At 38.4% G+C, this 18,438-nt stretch overlaps 1 protein-coding gene across 1 annotated transcript in view; it reads right to left on the bottom strand.

Annotated features, from left to right (window-relative positions):
- Nucleotides 1-974: 974 nt before the first annotated feature.
- LOC111151387 (tyrosine 3-monooxygenase/tryptophan 5-monooxygenase activation protein epsilon) overlaps nt 975-18,438 on the bottom strand; it is a 56,547-nt gene continuing 39,083 nt past the window's right edge. Inside the window, exons 2-6 of the mRNA XM_022509374.1 lie at nt 13,492-13,691; nt 11,005-11,111; nt 9,941-10,147; nt 7,460-7,596; nt 975-1,938 (exon numbers count right to left, since the gene is read on the bottom strand). Of these exons, the coding sequence (XP_022365082.1) occupies nt 1,886-1,938; nt 7,460-7,596; nt 9,941-10,147; nt 11,005-11,111; nt 13,492-13,691 (704 nt within the window). The 3' untranslated portion in view covers nt 975-1,885. The remainder of the gene's footprint in view (nt 1,939-7,459; nt 7,597-9,940; nt 10,148-11,004; nt 11,112-13,491; nt 13,692-18,438) is intronic.

Raw genomic sequence — 18,438 nt, 5'->3', positions numbered from 1 at the left:
TCTTCTGCTAATTTCCTAAGTCTTCACTACTGAGAATTAAGCCAGGGTATATTTTTGGTGTCAAGATCTCATTTAGCAATGACTCAAGTGTGGTGATAGAGCGGATACTCTCAGACACTGGTGACGGGACTGGGGGGCACTCTAAAAGTGGAACCACCCCTTTGGAAGGAAATGGGCAGTATTTATCAGTTGAAAAGTATGTTCTCTCCCACAGGACATCTAGAAATGCAAATAATTAAGTGGAGACAGTTACAAAGATGTTTAATGCAGCACCATAATTTATAATAGCAAGTCTGGAAATAATCTGTCCAAAAGGAGTCAACTGGTTTAAAAAAAAAAATGAAAAAACAGAAGTCCATCCATATTAGTCACTCAAATTAGATCTAAATGCCTGATACAGGATGGTCTATGGTGAATAAATACCTATACATACTGATGTAGACTATTTCTTGAAAAAACTATGTAACAATGAGTGTCTCTAGTAAGGGGGGTGGCTACATAGTTCTACCGTGTGTACATGTACTACTGAGAATGGATATAATTATTTTCTGTTCCTGCCACTGACCTTTAGAAGTGGTAATGGGGGTTAATTTTACTTCAGCCTAAGGAAGATCATTCTGACACATTCAGCCTTATTTGGTTGTACAACCCAAATTCCATGCTAGAAAATGATACATAATTACACCTTGTGTGAGTATGAGTTTGTACTTTAATGATTAAAATAAACACCGTGTTGTTACCTGGTTAAGACAAGACTGGGAATGAATTGACTTGAGTGTTCTTACTCAGTGTTCTTCAACAACCAGGTTACCGGCAAAGAAAAAGGTTTTTCTAAAAATACGTGTCATCTTTGGGAAACACAAGTGATTTGTGGAAGAAGAGGGGGGAATTTTCCACATTTAGGCAAACAATACTGTCAATGTGTTTGGACTAGAGTTTATTTTAGAAAGATAAAGGATGGAGGCGCAATAATATTTGGCATTTTTAATTTAGGTTTGTTTTATTTAAGTTTAATGTTAATTCCATGCTGTGTTTCAGTAAGAACAATACAGATTCTGTATCTGTGGCTCCAGTCAGATATCCAGTAGTACAAATTAGCTTCAAGTTACACATACTGAACAAAAGAGGTTGAGCGAGCGAAGGAGGGGGGGGGGCCCAAAGGGAAAGGGAAGGAGAAGAAACAAAGAATTGAACACGCATGCAGGCTTTTCCATACCACCTTCAATGCTAACCTGCTTTAGAGGGAGAGTATAAGTAGGCAAGAATGAGCAGCCACGGATTGTTGAACTGTTACCAGCACCATGCTTTTCAGCAACGTTTCAGCAGAGTTTGAAACACTTTACAGCAAAACCATTACAACTCTCCAAACAATCTTTAACCACTTCAAGCTAACACCCAATTAATTTTAAACATTGGTATAAAATTCAATTTAAACAATTAGAAAAAGGAAAAATGATACCACAATGCCTCTATAGTGCGATTAACCTCTCTCTTGGATGCTTGCATCACCTAGAAGTCTAATGGATTTCAAATGTAATTTCCATTTCTAATGGTGATCTTGCCACATCTGGCAGGAGACAATACAGTAATGCTGAAAAAGCCTCTATGCAGTCCTGTTAGTGTCTTAAAGAACCTAAAAGCTGGGACCAGTAAAATCCACAGAAATTCACTCTTGCCTTTAAGAACTTTTGAAAACTGTTTAAAAAAAAAAAACAAAACAAAAACAAAAACAAAAAAAAAAAAACAGGGCAGGAACCTAAATTCTGAGACCAAATGTAAAAGTCAGATTTGGTGGTTCTCAGTGACAATGGGGGAATTTCCAATGGGAGTGGGATGGGAAGGAATGGGGTAGTCAGAGATGGTTTCTCTTGTTGGCTTTTATGTCTCACTGATTTTCATCTTCCACATCCTGCAGCGCTTCTTTATTCTGCTCTTCACCTGCAAAGAAGAACGAGTTAATTATTTTACACTGACTAAATTAGACTGTTGTAGTAACAAAGAAAGGTATCATTCCAAGCACAGATGCCTTACATTTGCTACAACTGATATTAAACACAGACAGCCAAAGGACTTATACCATCCTTGACACCTGAGATGCCTAAGCCAAGAAGTGCTGCTGGATCAAGGTCCTGAATGGTCAATAGGATAAAAAAAAAAAAAAAAAAAAAAAAAACCAATGCACAGTAAAACTATTTTTATGCTAAATAAGCTCTTAAAAGTAGACAGCCAAGGTAACCATATTGTTAAATGATTTTCAAGCTTTCATGTGTATCTGGGGTCAAAATACTCTTTCTCAATAACCTCACCTCTTTAAGAATCAAGGGTACTTATTATTAGGGTTTTTTTGGTAAAATCTACCCACAAGCTCCATGTGAAATGCTTCAGTAGAGAAATGAGCAGTAAGATGCTCCAAAGAAGTTCTACAATTTTAGAGGGAGGGTTCTGCTTTTTTAAGTGAGTTTACATTTTGTATCTTAGCCAGTCACACCAAACACCAAGTTTCTTACTCCAGAGTGAAACAGCATGCTCAAAGTAAACCAGACCGCTGAGGTTATTAAAGAAGGGCATTTGGACCAGTTCTCTCATGCCGGTTTTTCTTTTCCCTTAAAACATGATGATTGGCCTGAGGAATTTGAGCTGTACTATGACATGCAACACAAAGCCAGCCTATTCACTGGAGAATCATCTACCTATTAAAAAGCATTAAATAAGTCAGCCATAATAAAAAAAGCATGCAGGCTTTTGCTAAAAAATAACCAAAGAGCTAAAAGTTACATTCTTTTGTGCTTTAACAAATCACTACAATTCCTACATAGTTAACAGTGTGAATCAAAATAAACAGTTAACTAATCCAACAATCATTTCGGTTCAGACAATCCATCCATTGATACGCTTGTTAATTAGGATGGACAAATGACACTAAGACTGGGTGCCTACCAACATAAAGCATTTAATCTGAGGAGTGCTTTTTAAGCAGCCTGAAAGACCTTGATATGATAAAACAATGCTGTTACGGCAACGAGGATTAGGTAAGCATATTTTTAGACACTTTAAATTTTCTTCTCTGACCAAAATGTTTGATACTGAAACGTGACTCTTTTTAAAAAGTTCTTAAGGTGGGGTGCCCAGGTAGCTCAGTGGGTTAGGCCTCTGCCTTTGGCTCAGGTCATGATCTCAGGGTCTTGGGATTGGGCCCCGCATCGGGCTCTCTGCTCAGCAGGGAGCCTGCTTCCCCCCCGCCCCCCCGCCTGCCTGTCTGCCTATTTGTGATCTCTGTGTCAAATAAATAAAATCTTAAAAAAAAAAGTTCTTAAGGCACATAAAGAGTTTTGACTCATATATATAGAAAAAGACATGCAAAGACAGACCAAAAAAACCATTTACAGAGGAAAGAAATGATGCACCACCCAATGATTCCCAAAATAATGTATTCAAACTCAGGAAATGAACATTCACGCTCATTTTTAACAGCAATACACTGCCAAAATATGGTTAACAAACAACAGAGCACACTCTAATTCACTTATAAGCAACCATTAGATTTGCCAAAAGTTCCAAGTAACTTTGGCATAGAATACTGTCAGATGAGTCACACCCAACCAGAGGTAGACAGAGGTAGCAGATCATAAATGTCTTGGAAGGTTTCACATCCTAGAATGTAGAACAGGCAGTTTTGTAAGCAAAAGGGATGATGGTATATGCAGGCATGATTAGTGAAGAACCAAAACGAAAAAGCAGAATTCGCTGTGCCATGATAATGACTTACAAAGTAGAGTTTTTAGGAAAGGAAGAGTTGGATTATCCTTTAGGAATCTATATTGCAAGGAAAAAGGGAGGGAGAACAATCATATGAAAGCAACATTACAAGAAAAACAAACCGAGAGAGCAGGACGAAAGAAAACATCAATGATTTAGGAGAGTCAGATTCGGGTCTTTTTACTTTGTATACACTTCACTCTACAAAGTATCTATTTCTTTTACCTTTAAAAGGATGAAATAATATCCTCTTAAAAGGTATACAGAAGGAGGGGGCGTTTCTTTGGACAGGTATTTCTTTGCCCACTGTTTCCTGATTTGGGGGGGAAGAAGGGGACAGGAAGAGAACACACATTTCCTTTCTATGGACTTGTTTATGAAATAGTCCTCTGAAAACAGGTTAAGAGAAAAGGACTGAAATCACCTGATGAGAAAAAGTGGTAATGTTTATAAAGATGTTCCAACACAGACAAAAGTGAACATATTCTGCAGTTTAAAATAAAACAAACATGAAAACATCTCAGTAAAAGCTCGGGAATTGCATACACATTTCTTCCTTTAGAAACCCTTAATTCAAGTGTTTTTTTAAACACCATTTTCCATAATAAAATTTAAAAAGGAGAAAACTAAATAATGCTCAACTAAATCCAATATCCTGGGAAACTGCCAATTCCATGACTGCAATTTTGCACAGATTCTAAGTCACAAAACCAAAGTTAATAAAACATGTAATACTATACTTTTTAGGGAAAATGGCGAATAAATGACTAGTACCCACAACAATTTGTAAATTCAGATAATTTGTTAATTTTACCAAAATTACCAAAATGTCCAAAGACTACTTGGAATTTTTCACTGTTAAACTTGTTTCATTATTTCAAATATTTTATCGCCAAAGCTCTTAAATGAAAATTAGTCTGTTTCAACCAAATTTAATAAACGGTCCATTACAGTGGTAAGAACTAAAGCAAGTGGATTTTACTAGATTTAAATAAAACTATCTTAGGACTAAAGAAAAATCTATGTAATAAAACATCCCTGGTACAAAGAACCTTTGCAACTATGTAAAGTAGTTTCAAGAAAATATCCTATTGCAGAAGGCAATCTATTTCATAAAATGTTTGATAACCAAAAAACAAACAAACAAACAAACAAACAAACAAAACCAACAATCTTCGGCTCTATGTAAAAACAAAATGACATATAGTTTACTTTACTGGTTACCAGTGATAAGTAAGAATAGCATTAGAAAATATAAAAATAGGGGCACCTGGGTGGCTCAGTGGGTTAAGCCTCTGCCTTCAGCTCAGGTCATGAACCCAGAGTCCTGGGATCGAGCCCCGCATCGGGCTCTCTGCTCAGCGGGGAGCCTGCTCCCCGCCCCCCACCCGCCTCTCTCTGCCTGCCTCTTTGCCTACTTGTGATCTCTATTAAATAAATAAACAAAATTTTAAAAAAGAAGAAAATATAAAAATATATTTCCATTTAATTATCTAGCAAGCTTAGTTAAAAAAATTGGAATGAACTGTCCTTTAAAAAAAAAAAAAAAAAAAAAAAAAAAAAGGCAGGGTTGCAACCCAGGTCATCATCTTTGTTATTTCACCCTCAGAAAAATGCCCACAGAGGTCAAAGGGGTATAAACCTTACTTTAGGTCATACCGCTTACCAAACTCTCCACATGTTTTCTTTTATTCCCTCAAACAGGCAGAGAGATATTAATCATCTCTGAGCTGAGGGTGACTATGAAGAGTCCATAGCTGTTTGGCCATTCTTCTAAGTAGTTATTGTTTAGAATACAACAGAATGTTAAAGCTGGAAGGAACCTCAACTCATTAGTTCAGATAGTAAATTGGTTTTCAGTCCCACAGACTGGCAGTGGTTTCCTGAAGTGCTGTGTTGGAAAGTAATCTGTGTCTCCATCTGGCTTTGTTCAGTAAGTGTGCAAGTAGGTCTCATATGCCATATATCTTAAGCCAACCCTAGTCAGGTATCTAAATATTTCATAAAGCTAGTTAGATTTAAAGCTGAGTCACCTAATTCTCACTTCAGTACCTAAAGAAGTCTAAAATCTGACTCTATCCTTCCAGAGTAAGGAAACTTGAAATATACATGCCCAGAAAACCCATTTTCAGATGTACATTTAAGAAATATAATGCTTCCGGGGTGCCTGGGTGGCTCAGTGGGTTAAAGCCTCTGCCTCCGGCTCAGGTCATGGTCTCGGGGTCCTGGGATCGAGCCCCGCATCGGGCTCTCTGCTCAGCAGGGAGCCTGCTTCCCTTCCCCTCTCTCTATGCCTGCCTCTCTGCCTACTTGTGATCTCTGTCAAATAAATAAATAAAATCTTAAAAAAAAAAAAAAGAAAAAGAAAAAGAAATATAATGCTTCCAAGGACAGTCCAGCATGCTGGCTTAACCAATACACATAGCTAGCCTCAAGCAATGCAACATATGCTCCAGTCTGGGTAATACATTCTTAAAGGGGGGGTGCCTGGGTGGCTCAGTGAGTTAAAGCCTCTGCCTTCAGCTCAGGTCATGATCCCAGGGTCCTGGGATCGAGCCCCGCATCAGGCTCTCTGTTCGGCAGGGAGCCTGCTTCCCACTCTCTCTCTGCCTACTTGTGATCTCTGTCAAATAAATAAATAAAATCTTTAAAAAAAAAAAAAAAACCAAAACACTCAAAGGATCTGCAACTAAAATTGACAAACTTTTTGTTTCCACTTCCCATACCACCACCACCAACTGTAAAGCTAGCTCATAAAATGGTCATGTCACTCTTCAATGTTCTATCATGGATAAAAAGGATTCTCTGCAATAAGCAGCATAAAATCTCCTTTAAAAAATCAACAATTATGGGGGCACCTGGGTGGTTCAGTGGGTTAAGCCTCTACCTTCGGCTCGGGTCATGATCTCAGGGTCCTGGGATCGAGCCCTGAATCTGGCTCTCTTCTCAGCGGGGAGCCTGCTTCCCCCTCTCTGTTTGCCTGCCTCTCTGCCTACTCGTGATCTCTCTTTGTCAAATAAATAAATACAATCTTTTTTTTTTAAAAATCAACAATTATGACAAATTTGGGCATTTAAAATAAATATTAACCCCCATCACAAGACTAAGTTTTGTAAAATACTACTTATATTTAAAAATAAACAACAACAACAGGGCCTATACCAGACCTCTTAAAAATAAGGACTAAGAGCAGGACATTCCATTTGCTCTATAAAATCCAGACACGAAAAATTTCCTTTAAAGATTTCCACAGAGAAGCTGATTCATAAATATTTACTGACACCATCTAGTTTTAACCTGAGGATACCAGTCATCCAAAGCAGTGATCATGACATGCAATTACGCAGATCCCTAAAATTTAATCTGAGAAAGATAAAATGAGATGGTTCCTGCCTCCAACTTCCAAAACAGTGAGAGAAGCAAACTAAGTTTAGCAAACATTAGAGACAAAAATTTTTTAAATCTTCAAATATTAAAAAAAGAGTCCCCTTTCCAAACAAGTCTTTTACATTATCATTGTACAGCCCCAAACGGAAAACTGTACTTTGAGATCATCTGCTGTAAAGGCAGTATTAAAATTTGATAGTCTGGAGGGTAGGCTGAGTATAAACTATAGCTTAATGTGAAGAAATACCAAGGAAATCCTAGAAGTAAAAAGACCCAACAATTCAAAGAGATGCATTTAACGTCCAAGTTTCCTTACCATCACCCTGCATGTCTGAAGTCCATAGTGTCAGATTATCACGTAACAACTGCATGATAAGTGTAGAGTCCTTATAGCTTTCTTCACTCAGCGTATCCAGTTCTGCAATTGCATCATCAAAAGCTGCTTTTGCCAACCTAAAAGTATTTACATACATAAATATATTACAAAAATAAGCCCTTTAAAAACAGAAATGACATGTTAGAAATCAATCTTTTTCTTAAGTTATCCTGTAGTATGTTAATAGTGACACTGAGTATCTTGGGTTTAAATACTGAAATAAAGGAACAACAGATACAACTTATGAAAACTATTTAATTTTGTAATCTAGCAAATTTGGAGGCAATAAAATTTTTGGAGCACCACTACTACTATTACTTTTTAAAGAAAAACAAAAAAACAAAAACAAAAACAAAAAACCCACTCCCAATGTGGAGCTCAAACTCATGACCTCAAGTTCAAGAGTTGTACACTCTACCAAGTGACCCAGCCAAGCACCCTAGAGCACCATTTCTTACCAGGCTTTAGACAAGCCTATCAGTAAACAATACACAGACCAAATTCTATCCTGAACCACCACCAAAATATATGCATAATAAAAGTATTACCAAGTTCTAGTCAACAGCTCACTTATTTAATAAAATTTTAAGGTAAAAAGATGAAATGTTGAACAGCTCAGTTTAATTCCAAAGACTTTAATGCTAACAGAAGCAAAAAAAAGGGGGAGGGTATAGAACCCACAGAAATGTGGTTATATAAGCCATTTTACTAGAATTTAAAAGAAACAAAATCAACATTTACTATGTATGGTGCATGATGTACACCAAGTGATGCAGGACACTAGGGGAGAAACAGAAGAAAGGAAAGAAACACTCTCAGTCCACAATGAATATCTAGGAATAGAGGACTGACTGATACACAAAACTATTATAAAACAAGTATGAAGTGCTACTCTGGAGAAAGTACTTAAGAAACCCTAGAGAATGAGCAAATCAGGAAGTCAAATACGAACTCATCCAAAAGGGAAGGAGAAGAGCATGAATGGAATGCTAAAAATTAAAGTAAATTCACAGAGGCGCCTGGATGGCTCAGTAGGTTAAAGCGTCTCCCTTTGGCTCAGGTCAGGATCCCAGGGTCTTGGGATCGATCCCCCCATTGGGCTCCCTGCTCAGTGAGGACCCTGCTTCTCCCTCTCCCTCTACTGCTCACCCTGCTTATGTCCTGTCAAAAAATAAATAAAAATCTTTAAAAAATAATTAAGTTAAGCAAATGCTTAAGAGCAAAGGCATGGAGAAGACTTAAATCAAAGTGATGGAGAGCTACACTGGAGAATGACAATGAAAGATCCAGTCAATACTATTAGCTGAACAGATAGCTATAACTTCTTCAGTTAAGACCTGTACCTCTTTGGACAAACTTAACTAGGAATTTAGAATGTTTTTAGATAAATAAATAATGGTTTGCATTCAAATGAATCCACCTCATATCAGGAAAATCTCTTTCATGGAGTATCTGGCTCCTATATACTCAGGAAGACTATACACATTATTCCAATTATATGAGGAAACTAAAATAGGCAAATTCACAAAGAAAGAAAGTAGAGATTAGTGGGGGCAGGGGTGGGGAGATCTAGAGAATTACTGGGTAGTGGTTAGTTGGTTTCAGGTGATGAAAAAATTTTAGAAATACCTTCATGGTGGCAATTACACAATATTGTGGGTATATTCAATGCCATTCAACTGTACAACTTAAAAATGGTTAGAATGAGGGGTGCCTAGGTGGCTCAGTTAAGCCAATTTCTGTCAACTGAGCCGATTTTTTATTTCGGCTCAGGTCATGATCAGGGTCATGATCAGGGATCAAGTCGCACGTCTAGCTCTACGCTCAGCAGGGAGTCTGCCAGATTCTCTCCCTCTGTCCCCCCATTTACTCATTCTATAATAAATCCTTTTTAGAAAGGGTTAGAATGATAAACCTCATGTTATAGTTTACAATAATTTTTTTTTCAAGTAAAAAGCTATGTACATAAAGCTATCCTTTAAATTTTCTATCTGTATCAAAAAATTGGGAATAACCTAAAATATAAATGGGGGAATCAACATACAAAGATGGAGAACTGCTCATATTAAAATAGAAAACATAAAATACGTACACTAAGAGCCTAACTATGTGAACATGCCTACAAAGACTAAAAGCTAATATTTAAAAAAAAGTCTATTGTAATTCCACTCTCCCACTAACAAGTTTAAAATGCAACCTACCAACAAAAATTTTCCCTGTCAACATAATCCAAAACTGCTATCCTAGTGAACTGAGATAGGGTTGGTCTTAAAATCATCCAAAGCAGTTTCATTAAGAGCTAAAAGAATTCTCTGTTACATGGCCAATGCTGCAAAGGCAATCCCAGGAAACAAGACAAGTCTCTTTTGTAACTTTTTTCACTTTCACAGTGAGAGCTTTTGTTTCTCTTCCATGACTTACCTGCAGGCACGGTCGGGGGAATTAAGAATTTCATAGTAGAATACGGAAAAGTTGAGAGCAAGACCTAAGCGAATTGGATGCGTTGGTGGAAGTTCTGTCATTGCAATATCACTAGCAGCTTTATAAGCCACTAGGCTGTTCTCCGCAGCCTCCTTCCTGTCATTTCCTGTGGCAAATTCAGCCAGATACCTGTGGTAGTCCCCTTTCCTAAAACAAAACAAAATAAAACAAACAGAATTAGGAAAAATACTTTTTAAATGAAAGTAAACTTAAAATTTTGTAGTCTGTAATGTGAAATGTGACAGAAATATATTTAATAATTAACATGGATACTTCAATAATTTCACAAAGTCTCTTTCAGCAAAGACTGACTAATCTATTCAGTTTTCCTCCTCAGAGTTCAGAATACCAAATATAAGCAAAAACCTAGCGAAATTAACTGCAAAGCCTCAAAAATCAGTATGTTTTTCGCTGGCTAAAATTAAACACAAAAAAGTGGTTCCAAAAAAAAATGGCATGGCAGTTTCTTAATTTTGAAATAAAACTTTGACATAAAATGGTAAAACTGAACTCTGTAATACATTGCTACAGCTGGCGGGTAACTCTACACAAAAAACAAATGTAAACAGGGACACCTAGGTGGCTCAGTTGGTTAAGTGGCTGCCTTCAGCTTGGGTCATGATCCCAAGGTCCTGGGATTGAGTCCCTCTTCGGAACTTGCTCAACAAGGAGCCTGCTCTGCCTGCTGCTCTCTCTGCTACTCCCTCTCTCTCTGACAAATAAATTAAAAAAAAAAAAAAAAAAAAAGGCAAATAGATAAAACCTAGTACTCTTACACTAAATAGTCTAACCATCTTAAGTGCAACAATAATTGTTCATTAGCAGTGAATATGCAAATGAGCACTCAAAAATTAAGTTTTAAAAATCATCCCTCCCATGTAACTATCCTCCTAACATTAAACAACTATTCTTAAATAAAAGTTGAACACCTAACACAGAAGAAGTAGTAATTCCAAGGGGGCCAACATTTAATCTGACATTTTCCCTTCTAGTATAGAACCTACATTTTATAATAGAAAACCTTGGACTCGCCAGTGTTAGCTGCTGGAATGAGGTGTTTGTCCAGTACATCCAGAATGTCACAACAGATTAACTTTAGCTCAGTCTCAACCTGAAAAAAAAGTCAAAAATTGTTTAAGTCTAAGAAACTGCATAAACTATGACATATTCTCCCTCTAGTTTTTAGAAAGAGTCATAGTAAACATAATACATTTCTTTATCAAACCTTCTTCCCCACTCTTGATTTTAAAAAGCAAAGTATAGTTGCCTCCAGGCTATAGAAATTATCCTCCTTCTGCATGCGGTTAGTTTAGTGCTTTAAAACAACCAACCAACCAACCAACCAACCAACCACCACCACCATACGGGGCACCTGGCTGGCTCAGCTGGTGTAGCATGTTGACTCTTGACCTCACGTTGAGTGGAGAGATTACTACTTAAAATTAAAACCCTAAAAACAAAACAAAACCCATACCAACAACCTCATGATTCAGCTACAAACCTGAAAGTAACACTAATTACTACTTACTGAGAGCTGCACACTTCTATTAATTAGCATATAAGGTAGAAACTATCATGTACATGGAGAAACAAAGAATATGGTATTTGGCCAAAAATCACCAATTTAAAGACCTTCAAGAGGGAGAGCTAGGATTTGAACCCAGAAAGGCTATAGAGCCTAAGGTCACATTTTTTAAGGGATGGAATAAAAATTCAAACCCAGGCAATCTGCCTCCAATGTTCACATTCCTAACCACTACTATGCTCAATAGGCAATCACTTTAGTGGCTGAGATCCACAGCAGTTATGGCACCAAAATCTGTATACTACAAGTAAATATTGCTACTTACCTAAAATTTATCACACTTAAAACGCATACCACCACCCAACACACATACACATCTTGTTCTCTATTTTCCATTAATACACAGTAACACTGCTGAACCGTCCCAAGTTCTTCTTACGCCCTCTGGAACTTTCTTTCCATTGTAAAGAATTCCCCCACTCTCTCTTCTCCTAATCTCATTCTGGTGCTAGGTTAAACTAGCTCTTTCCTGAATAAACTACCTCCCTGTGGCTTTTCAAGTGGCAATTACTGTAGGACTAAGACACCTTCTGAATTCTCCTAGCTCCCCACTATGACTGGCTGCTATTATTCCAAATGGCTCCCCCGTGGAAGCTCATCCTCTACATTCCAATTTCTAAGGCTCTGTCATCAGTGGATCTCTAAATGCCTTTCATCCATATTCATAGCCTACCTCACCAATTCCTAGTATCAGACCAAGGTATCACACCCATGTTCCTTTCAACAGAGTTCCTTGACCTCAACTACATGACCTTTTTTGTCAATATCCCTAACTGCGTTGCTTTATCCAAGAAGTCTTAAATTATTTCACCACTGGACTGTAACTTCCTTTTTACTTCCTTTATTCCTGTTATTCCTACTTAGGGACACATCAAGACACCCAGCCACTTGAATCTTTCATCTTCCCCCAATTTATCAGTCCCTCTCTTTACTTCCTGCTTCCTTTCCTACTTAGTCCAAATCCCATTCCTGCTGAAGACACAAACCTTTTCTACTTACAATCCATATTCTTGTTCCAACATATCTGAGGTTAACGGACACATTGATATCCTTCTATGCGACCCCAGGTATGTTAATCACTCAGAACCTTAGTTTTCCCATCTATCAAGCAGAACAATAACCTAGTCTTTACAGGGTCATTTAAATAAATACCCTACCATGCACAATTACATGTACTAATAAATATCTCTCCACTCAAAACAGTGTCTAACAGAGGTAGAGATAATTAATAAATGGAGTTTCTGCTCAGTAGTGAGCCTGCTCCCCCCCTCCGCCTGTCTCTGCCTACTTATGATCTTTGTCAAATAAATAAATAAAATCTTAAAAAAAAATAGTTCTCTACTTGTGTGGTGTTGAAAACTAAACACCCTCTACAGCTTCCAGAGAAAAATTCTTCACACCTCTTTCCTGAAATACTGTATGGCCTACCATAATCCAGATACGTTAAAATGAAAATTCATTAAAATAGAACAATGTTATTACACATGTACACAACACATGTGCACTAGGCTGTGATCCAAAATGTCCAAAACCGGGGCGGCTGGGTGGTTCAGTCGGTTAAGCATCTGCCTTCAGCTCAGGTCATGATCCCAGGATCCTGGGATGGAGTCCCATGTCACAGACTCTGCTCAGTGGTGAGCCAGCCTCTCCCTTCCTCTCTGCCCCTCACCCGACTCATGCACTCTGACTCTCAAATAAATAAATAAATCTTTAAAAAGATGTCCAAAACCTGGAGCACTTGGCTGGCTTAGTCAGAAAGAGCATGTGACTCCTATCTAGGGGTCATGAGTTCAAGCCCCACACTGGGTGCAGAGATTAAACAAATAGAACTTTAAAATAAAATATCCAAAACCAGATGCCAAGAAAGCATCTTTCTTTAAAGATGCCCAGGATATGATAATCTTACCATTTGCCGATATTCCCGAATCATTTTTAGTTTGTCTTCTCCTCCCTTGTTTTCTTCTTTCTGTTCAATGCTGCTGATTATTCTCCAGGAAGCTCTTCTAGCTCCAATCACATTTTTATATGCAACAGATAGGAGGTTTCTTTCTTCAACTGTCAACTCCACATCCATCCCTGCTACTTTCTTCATTGATTCCACCATTTCTATAAGGTAAAAGTAAAATCAGATCTTACACAAGTAAGTTTTGTTATACAATATTCCTTCACAATACATCTTTTTTTCCCTGTCAAGCTAGCACAAAAAGTCAAGAATCTTAACAAAAATACAATCATTGAAACTAATATGAGTAGGGGTGCCTAGGTGACTCAGTTGGGCACCTGCCTTTGACTCAGGTTATGATCCTGTGATAGAGTCCCGCACTGGGGGCTCTCCTCTTTTCCCCTGCCCCTTCTCTCAAACAAATAAATGAAATCTTTTAAAACACGAGTAAAAAACTAAAAAACATGTCAAAGAAAACAAACTAAAAGCCTAGAACAAGAGAATCGATAATAAAAGATGTATGGAATCAAAACTTCATACACTTCAAAACTGTAACTCACGGTATGGTTTGGAAAGATTTATCTCATTAAATAAGGGAATTAGGGGGGTGCCTGGTGGGCTCACATGGTTAAGCATCTGCCCCCGGTTCAGGTCATGATCCCAAGGTCCTGGGATTAAGCCTTGCATAGGACTCCCTGCTTGGCGGGGAGCCTGCTTCTCCCTCTCCTTCTATTGCTCCCCCTGCTTGTGCTCTCTTGCTCTGTCGAACACATAAAAAAAAAAATCTTTAGGGACACCTGGGTGGCTCAGATGGTTAAGCCGCTGCCTTCGGCTCATATCATGGTCCCAGGATCCTGGGATCGAGTCCCACATCAGGCCCCTTGCTCGGCAGGGAGCCTGCTTCTCTCTCTGCCTCTGCCTGCCACTCTGCCTGCTTGTGCTTGCTCTCTGACAATAAACAAATAAAATCTTAAAAAAAAAAATCTTTTTAAAAATAAGAGAACTAGGAAGACACCTGCCCATTTCCTAGTACAAATAATTGAGTTGGTAGTTTAGACAAAGATTAAAAAGTTATAGGCTCTAGGGGCATCTGGGTGGCGCAGTTATTTGAGTGTCTGACTCTTGCTTTCAGTTCAGGTTGTGACCGCAGGGTGATAAGACTAAGCCCCACGCTCAGTAGGAAGTCTGCTTGTGTTTCTCATTCCTCTCCTTCTGCCCCTCACCCCTGCCCATATCACTCTCTCTCTAAAATAAATAAATCTTAAAAAAAAAAAAAAGTTATAGGCCCTGTTACAAAGTTACAATAATTTGTAAGAAAATTATTTTCTTACAAATAATTTCCCAAGTAAATACAAATAAACTGTATTTCCAAGTCATGAGAATAAAGAGCATTCATATAGGAAGCATACACATTTGAGCATCTGGTTAGTCACAAACACAAACCAAACTTATCTTTGGTTTCCATCCCTCCTTCTTTAGAAGGGCACTGTCCACCTCCTACGAATTCAGTTCATCGGCAAAACTTCTGATGGTTCCTATCTGTTACCACTAGGTGGCAACCAAAGAAAGGGGAGCAGATAAATCTTAGCCGATCCCCAAGTAAAGGAAAAAATAGGTAACATAATGAAAGTGAGCGGCTCAGTCATTAGGCATCTGCCTTAGGCTCAGGTCATGATTCCAGTGTCCTGGGATCAAGCCCCACATCTCGCTCTCAGCTTGCGGGAAGCCTGCTTCTCCCTCTCCCACTCCCCCTGCTTGTGTTCCCTCTCTAGCTGTCAAATAAATAAACAGAATCTTAAACCAAACCAAACCAAACAAAAAAAAAAGGGCATCTGACTCTTGATCTCAGCTCAGGTCTTGATTTCAGGGCCATGAGTTCAAGCCCCACACTGGGCATGGGGCCCACTTAAAACAAGCGGCACTTGGTGGCTCAGTCAGTTAAGCATCTGACTCCTGATTTCAGCTCAAGTCATGATCTCAGAATCGTGAGATGGAGGTCTCTCCCTCTGCACCATCCGCTGTGCATGTGTGCACGATCTCTCTTTCTCTAATAAATAAATAAATCTTCTTTAAAAAACTTAAAAAAAAAATAAAAACAATACATGTGAATGCAGAGGAAGAACCAAAAACAACAGCTCAATGAACACTAACCTAATATATTAATGAAAACTATGCTTTTAGAAAAAACTAAGTGCTGTATTACCATATGGCTCTCCAACTTTACTGATTCAGAATCTTTAGTACTAAGACCCAAGGATCTGCATTTTAATAAGCACCCTTAGCATACATTAACACTCTAAACATAAGCAATACCTTAAGGTATGATGCAGATGGTAACTTTATGACACACTGCTTAATAGTTAAATTATGTGTAATCCCAAGGAAATATGTTTAAAAAACATCATCCTTTCGGGAATATCAGGAAACTAAGAGAAACTTTAAAATGGTAAGGTCTTTGGCAAATAGTTTGGTAGTTCCTATACTGTTAGAACACCCTAAGACTCAGCAATTCCACTACTAGGCATTATTCAAAAGAAATGAAAATACATCTTCACAAAGACTTTTTACACAAATGTTCACAGAAACTTTATTCAAAATAGTTAAGATGACAACCCAAAAGTCCATGTATACAATGGAATACTACTCAAGAACAAAAAATAAACCAAGGATTCAAGTAACATGGATGAGTTGCAAAATCATGCTAACTGAAAAAAGTCAGGCCAAAAACACGGATTCACTTTAAGTTACAGAAAATGGAAAACTATAAAGACAGCAAATAAGTGATTACCAAGGTATGGAGGTGAAGTGAGGGGAGCTTGTGTGCAAAGAAAATGTGCGGAATAACAGAACTGCTCTACTGCAGTGGTTCTACAACTGAACAGATTTATCAAACACTGACTTTTAAAAACAAAACCAAAAACCCACTGAATTGTACAGCCTAAAACTTGAATAACACAGGAAAACAGAGGGAGCAGACCCGCCAAGCAGTCAGTCAGAAATCCAAGCATACCTTTTGACTCCCCCCCGCCAAAACTTTACTAATGATCTACTGTTGACCAGAAGCTTTGCTGGTAATTAACACCTATTTTTTATGTCATTTGTATTTGTATTATATACTGTATTCCACAATAAAGCAAACTAGGAGAAAGAAATTGTTAGAAAGAAAATCCTAAGAGAAAAAATATTCACGGTATTCACTGAAAAAAAAAAAAAAAAAATCTGTATTTAAGTGGACCCACACAGTTCAAACCCATGTTGTTCATCAAGAGTCAACTGCACAGGGACGCCTGGGTGGCTCAGTTGGTTAAGCGGCTGCCTTCGGCTCAGGTCATGATCCCAGCGTCCTGGGATCGAGTCCCACATCGGGTTCCTTGCTCAGCAGGGAGCCTGCTTCTCCCTCGGCCTCTGCCTGCCACTCTGTCTGCCTGTACTTGCTCTCTCTCTCACTCTCTGACAAATAAATAAATTTTTTTTAAAAATCTTAAAAAAAAAAGCCAACTATACATGTAAAAGAGATCATATACAAATACTTTAATAAGGTGGATTTTTCTTTCAAGATTTTATTTATTTGACAGAGAGAGAGAGAGAGAGAGAGAGAGCGCGTGCGCAGGCAGGCAGAGCAGCAGAGTGAGAGGGAGAAGCAGGCGCTCTGTTGAGCAGGGACCCTGACATGGGACTGGATCCCAGGACCCTGGGACCATGACCTGAGCCGAAGGTAGACGCTTATTTGACTGAGCCACCCAGGCGCCCCAATAAAGCAGAAAGATTTTTTAATGTAGTTCTGGAAAATTAAGGAAAGACATATTGCGGGCACCTGGATGGCTCAGTCATTAAGCGTCTGCCTACAGTTCAGGCCATGATCCCAAGGTCCTGGAATGGAGATCCACACTAAGCTCCCTGCCCACCAGGAAGCCTGCTTCTCTCCCTCCCCCTGGCTTGTGTTTCCTCTCTCACTGTCTGTCAAATAAATAAAGAAAATCTTAAAAAAAAAAAAAAATAAAAGAAGTATTAGGAAGTACAGCAGTAAGACCATTAATTCATTTGTGGAAGCCTGAAAGCGTTCCTTTTTTTTTTTAATAGTCATGAAAAGAAAGTCTAAATTCAGGGGCAGTGAAGTCGGAAGGTAATTTCAAGCTCACTTCCATACTAGTTTGTATTTTCAAAAACTAACAAATTAAACATTCCTCAGAAGTGAACCAGTAAACTTTTCTAAACTGGCCCTAACAAAGCAATTTAAAAAGTAACCTAGCACACCATTAATCCTTTTAAACTGTAAGACTCTGCAACATTATATATGAAAAAACTATACACAAGTATCTAATACCACCAAAAATTTAACAGTATGTCTCTGGGTACTATTCCAGATAATTTACATTTCCTTCACTTTTCTGTGCTTTAAAATTTTTCAACATTTCTGTGGATGCCTGGGTGGCTCAGTTGGTTAAGCGGCTGCCTTCGGCTCAGGTCATGATCCCAGCATCCTGGGATCAAGTCCCACATCAGGCTCCTTGCTCTGCAGGGAGCCTGCTTCTCCCTCTGCCTCTGCCTGCCACTCCACCTGCCTGTGCTCTCTCTCTCTCTCTGACAAATAAATAAATAAAATCTTAAAAAAAATTTTTTTTCAACATTTCTTTCTTTTTTTTTTTTTTTGGAGAGTTTTTTTTTTTTTTTTTGACAGCAAGCACAAGCAGGGGAAATGGTGGGCAGAGGGAGAGGAAGAAGCAGGCCACCCCCACCCCACCGGACGCAGAGGAGAGAGCGTAAGGTGGGGCTTGATCCCAGGACCCTGGGATCATGACCTGAGCCAAAGGCAGACACTTACCAACTGAGCTACCCAGGCACCCCCAAAGTTTTCAACATTCCAACAATATTTTTACAATATGGGGGAAAGAGGAGAAATATATTTAAAGC

This window comes from Enhydra lutris, unplaced genomic scaffold (assembly GCF_002288905.1).
Source record: "Enhydra lutris kenyoni isolate GAN:26980312 unplaced genomic scaffold, ASM228890v2 scaffoldscaffold26, whole genome shotgun sequence".
Taxonomy (NCBI): domain Eukaryota; kingdom Metazoa; phylum Chordata; class Mammalia; order Carnivora; family Mustelidae; genus Enhydra; species Enhydra lutris.
This window is presented reverse-complemented; position numbering and strand designations above follow the sequence as displayed.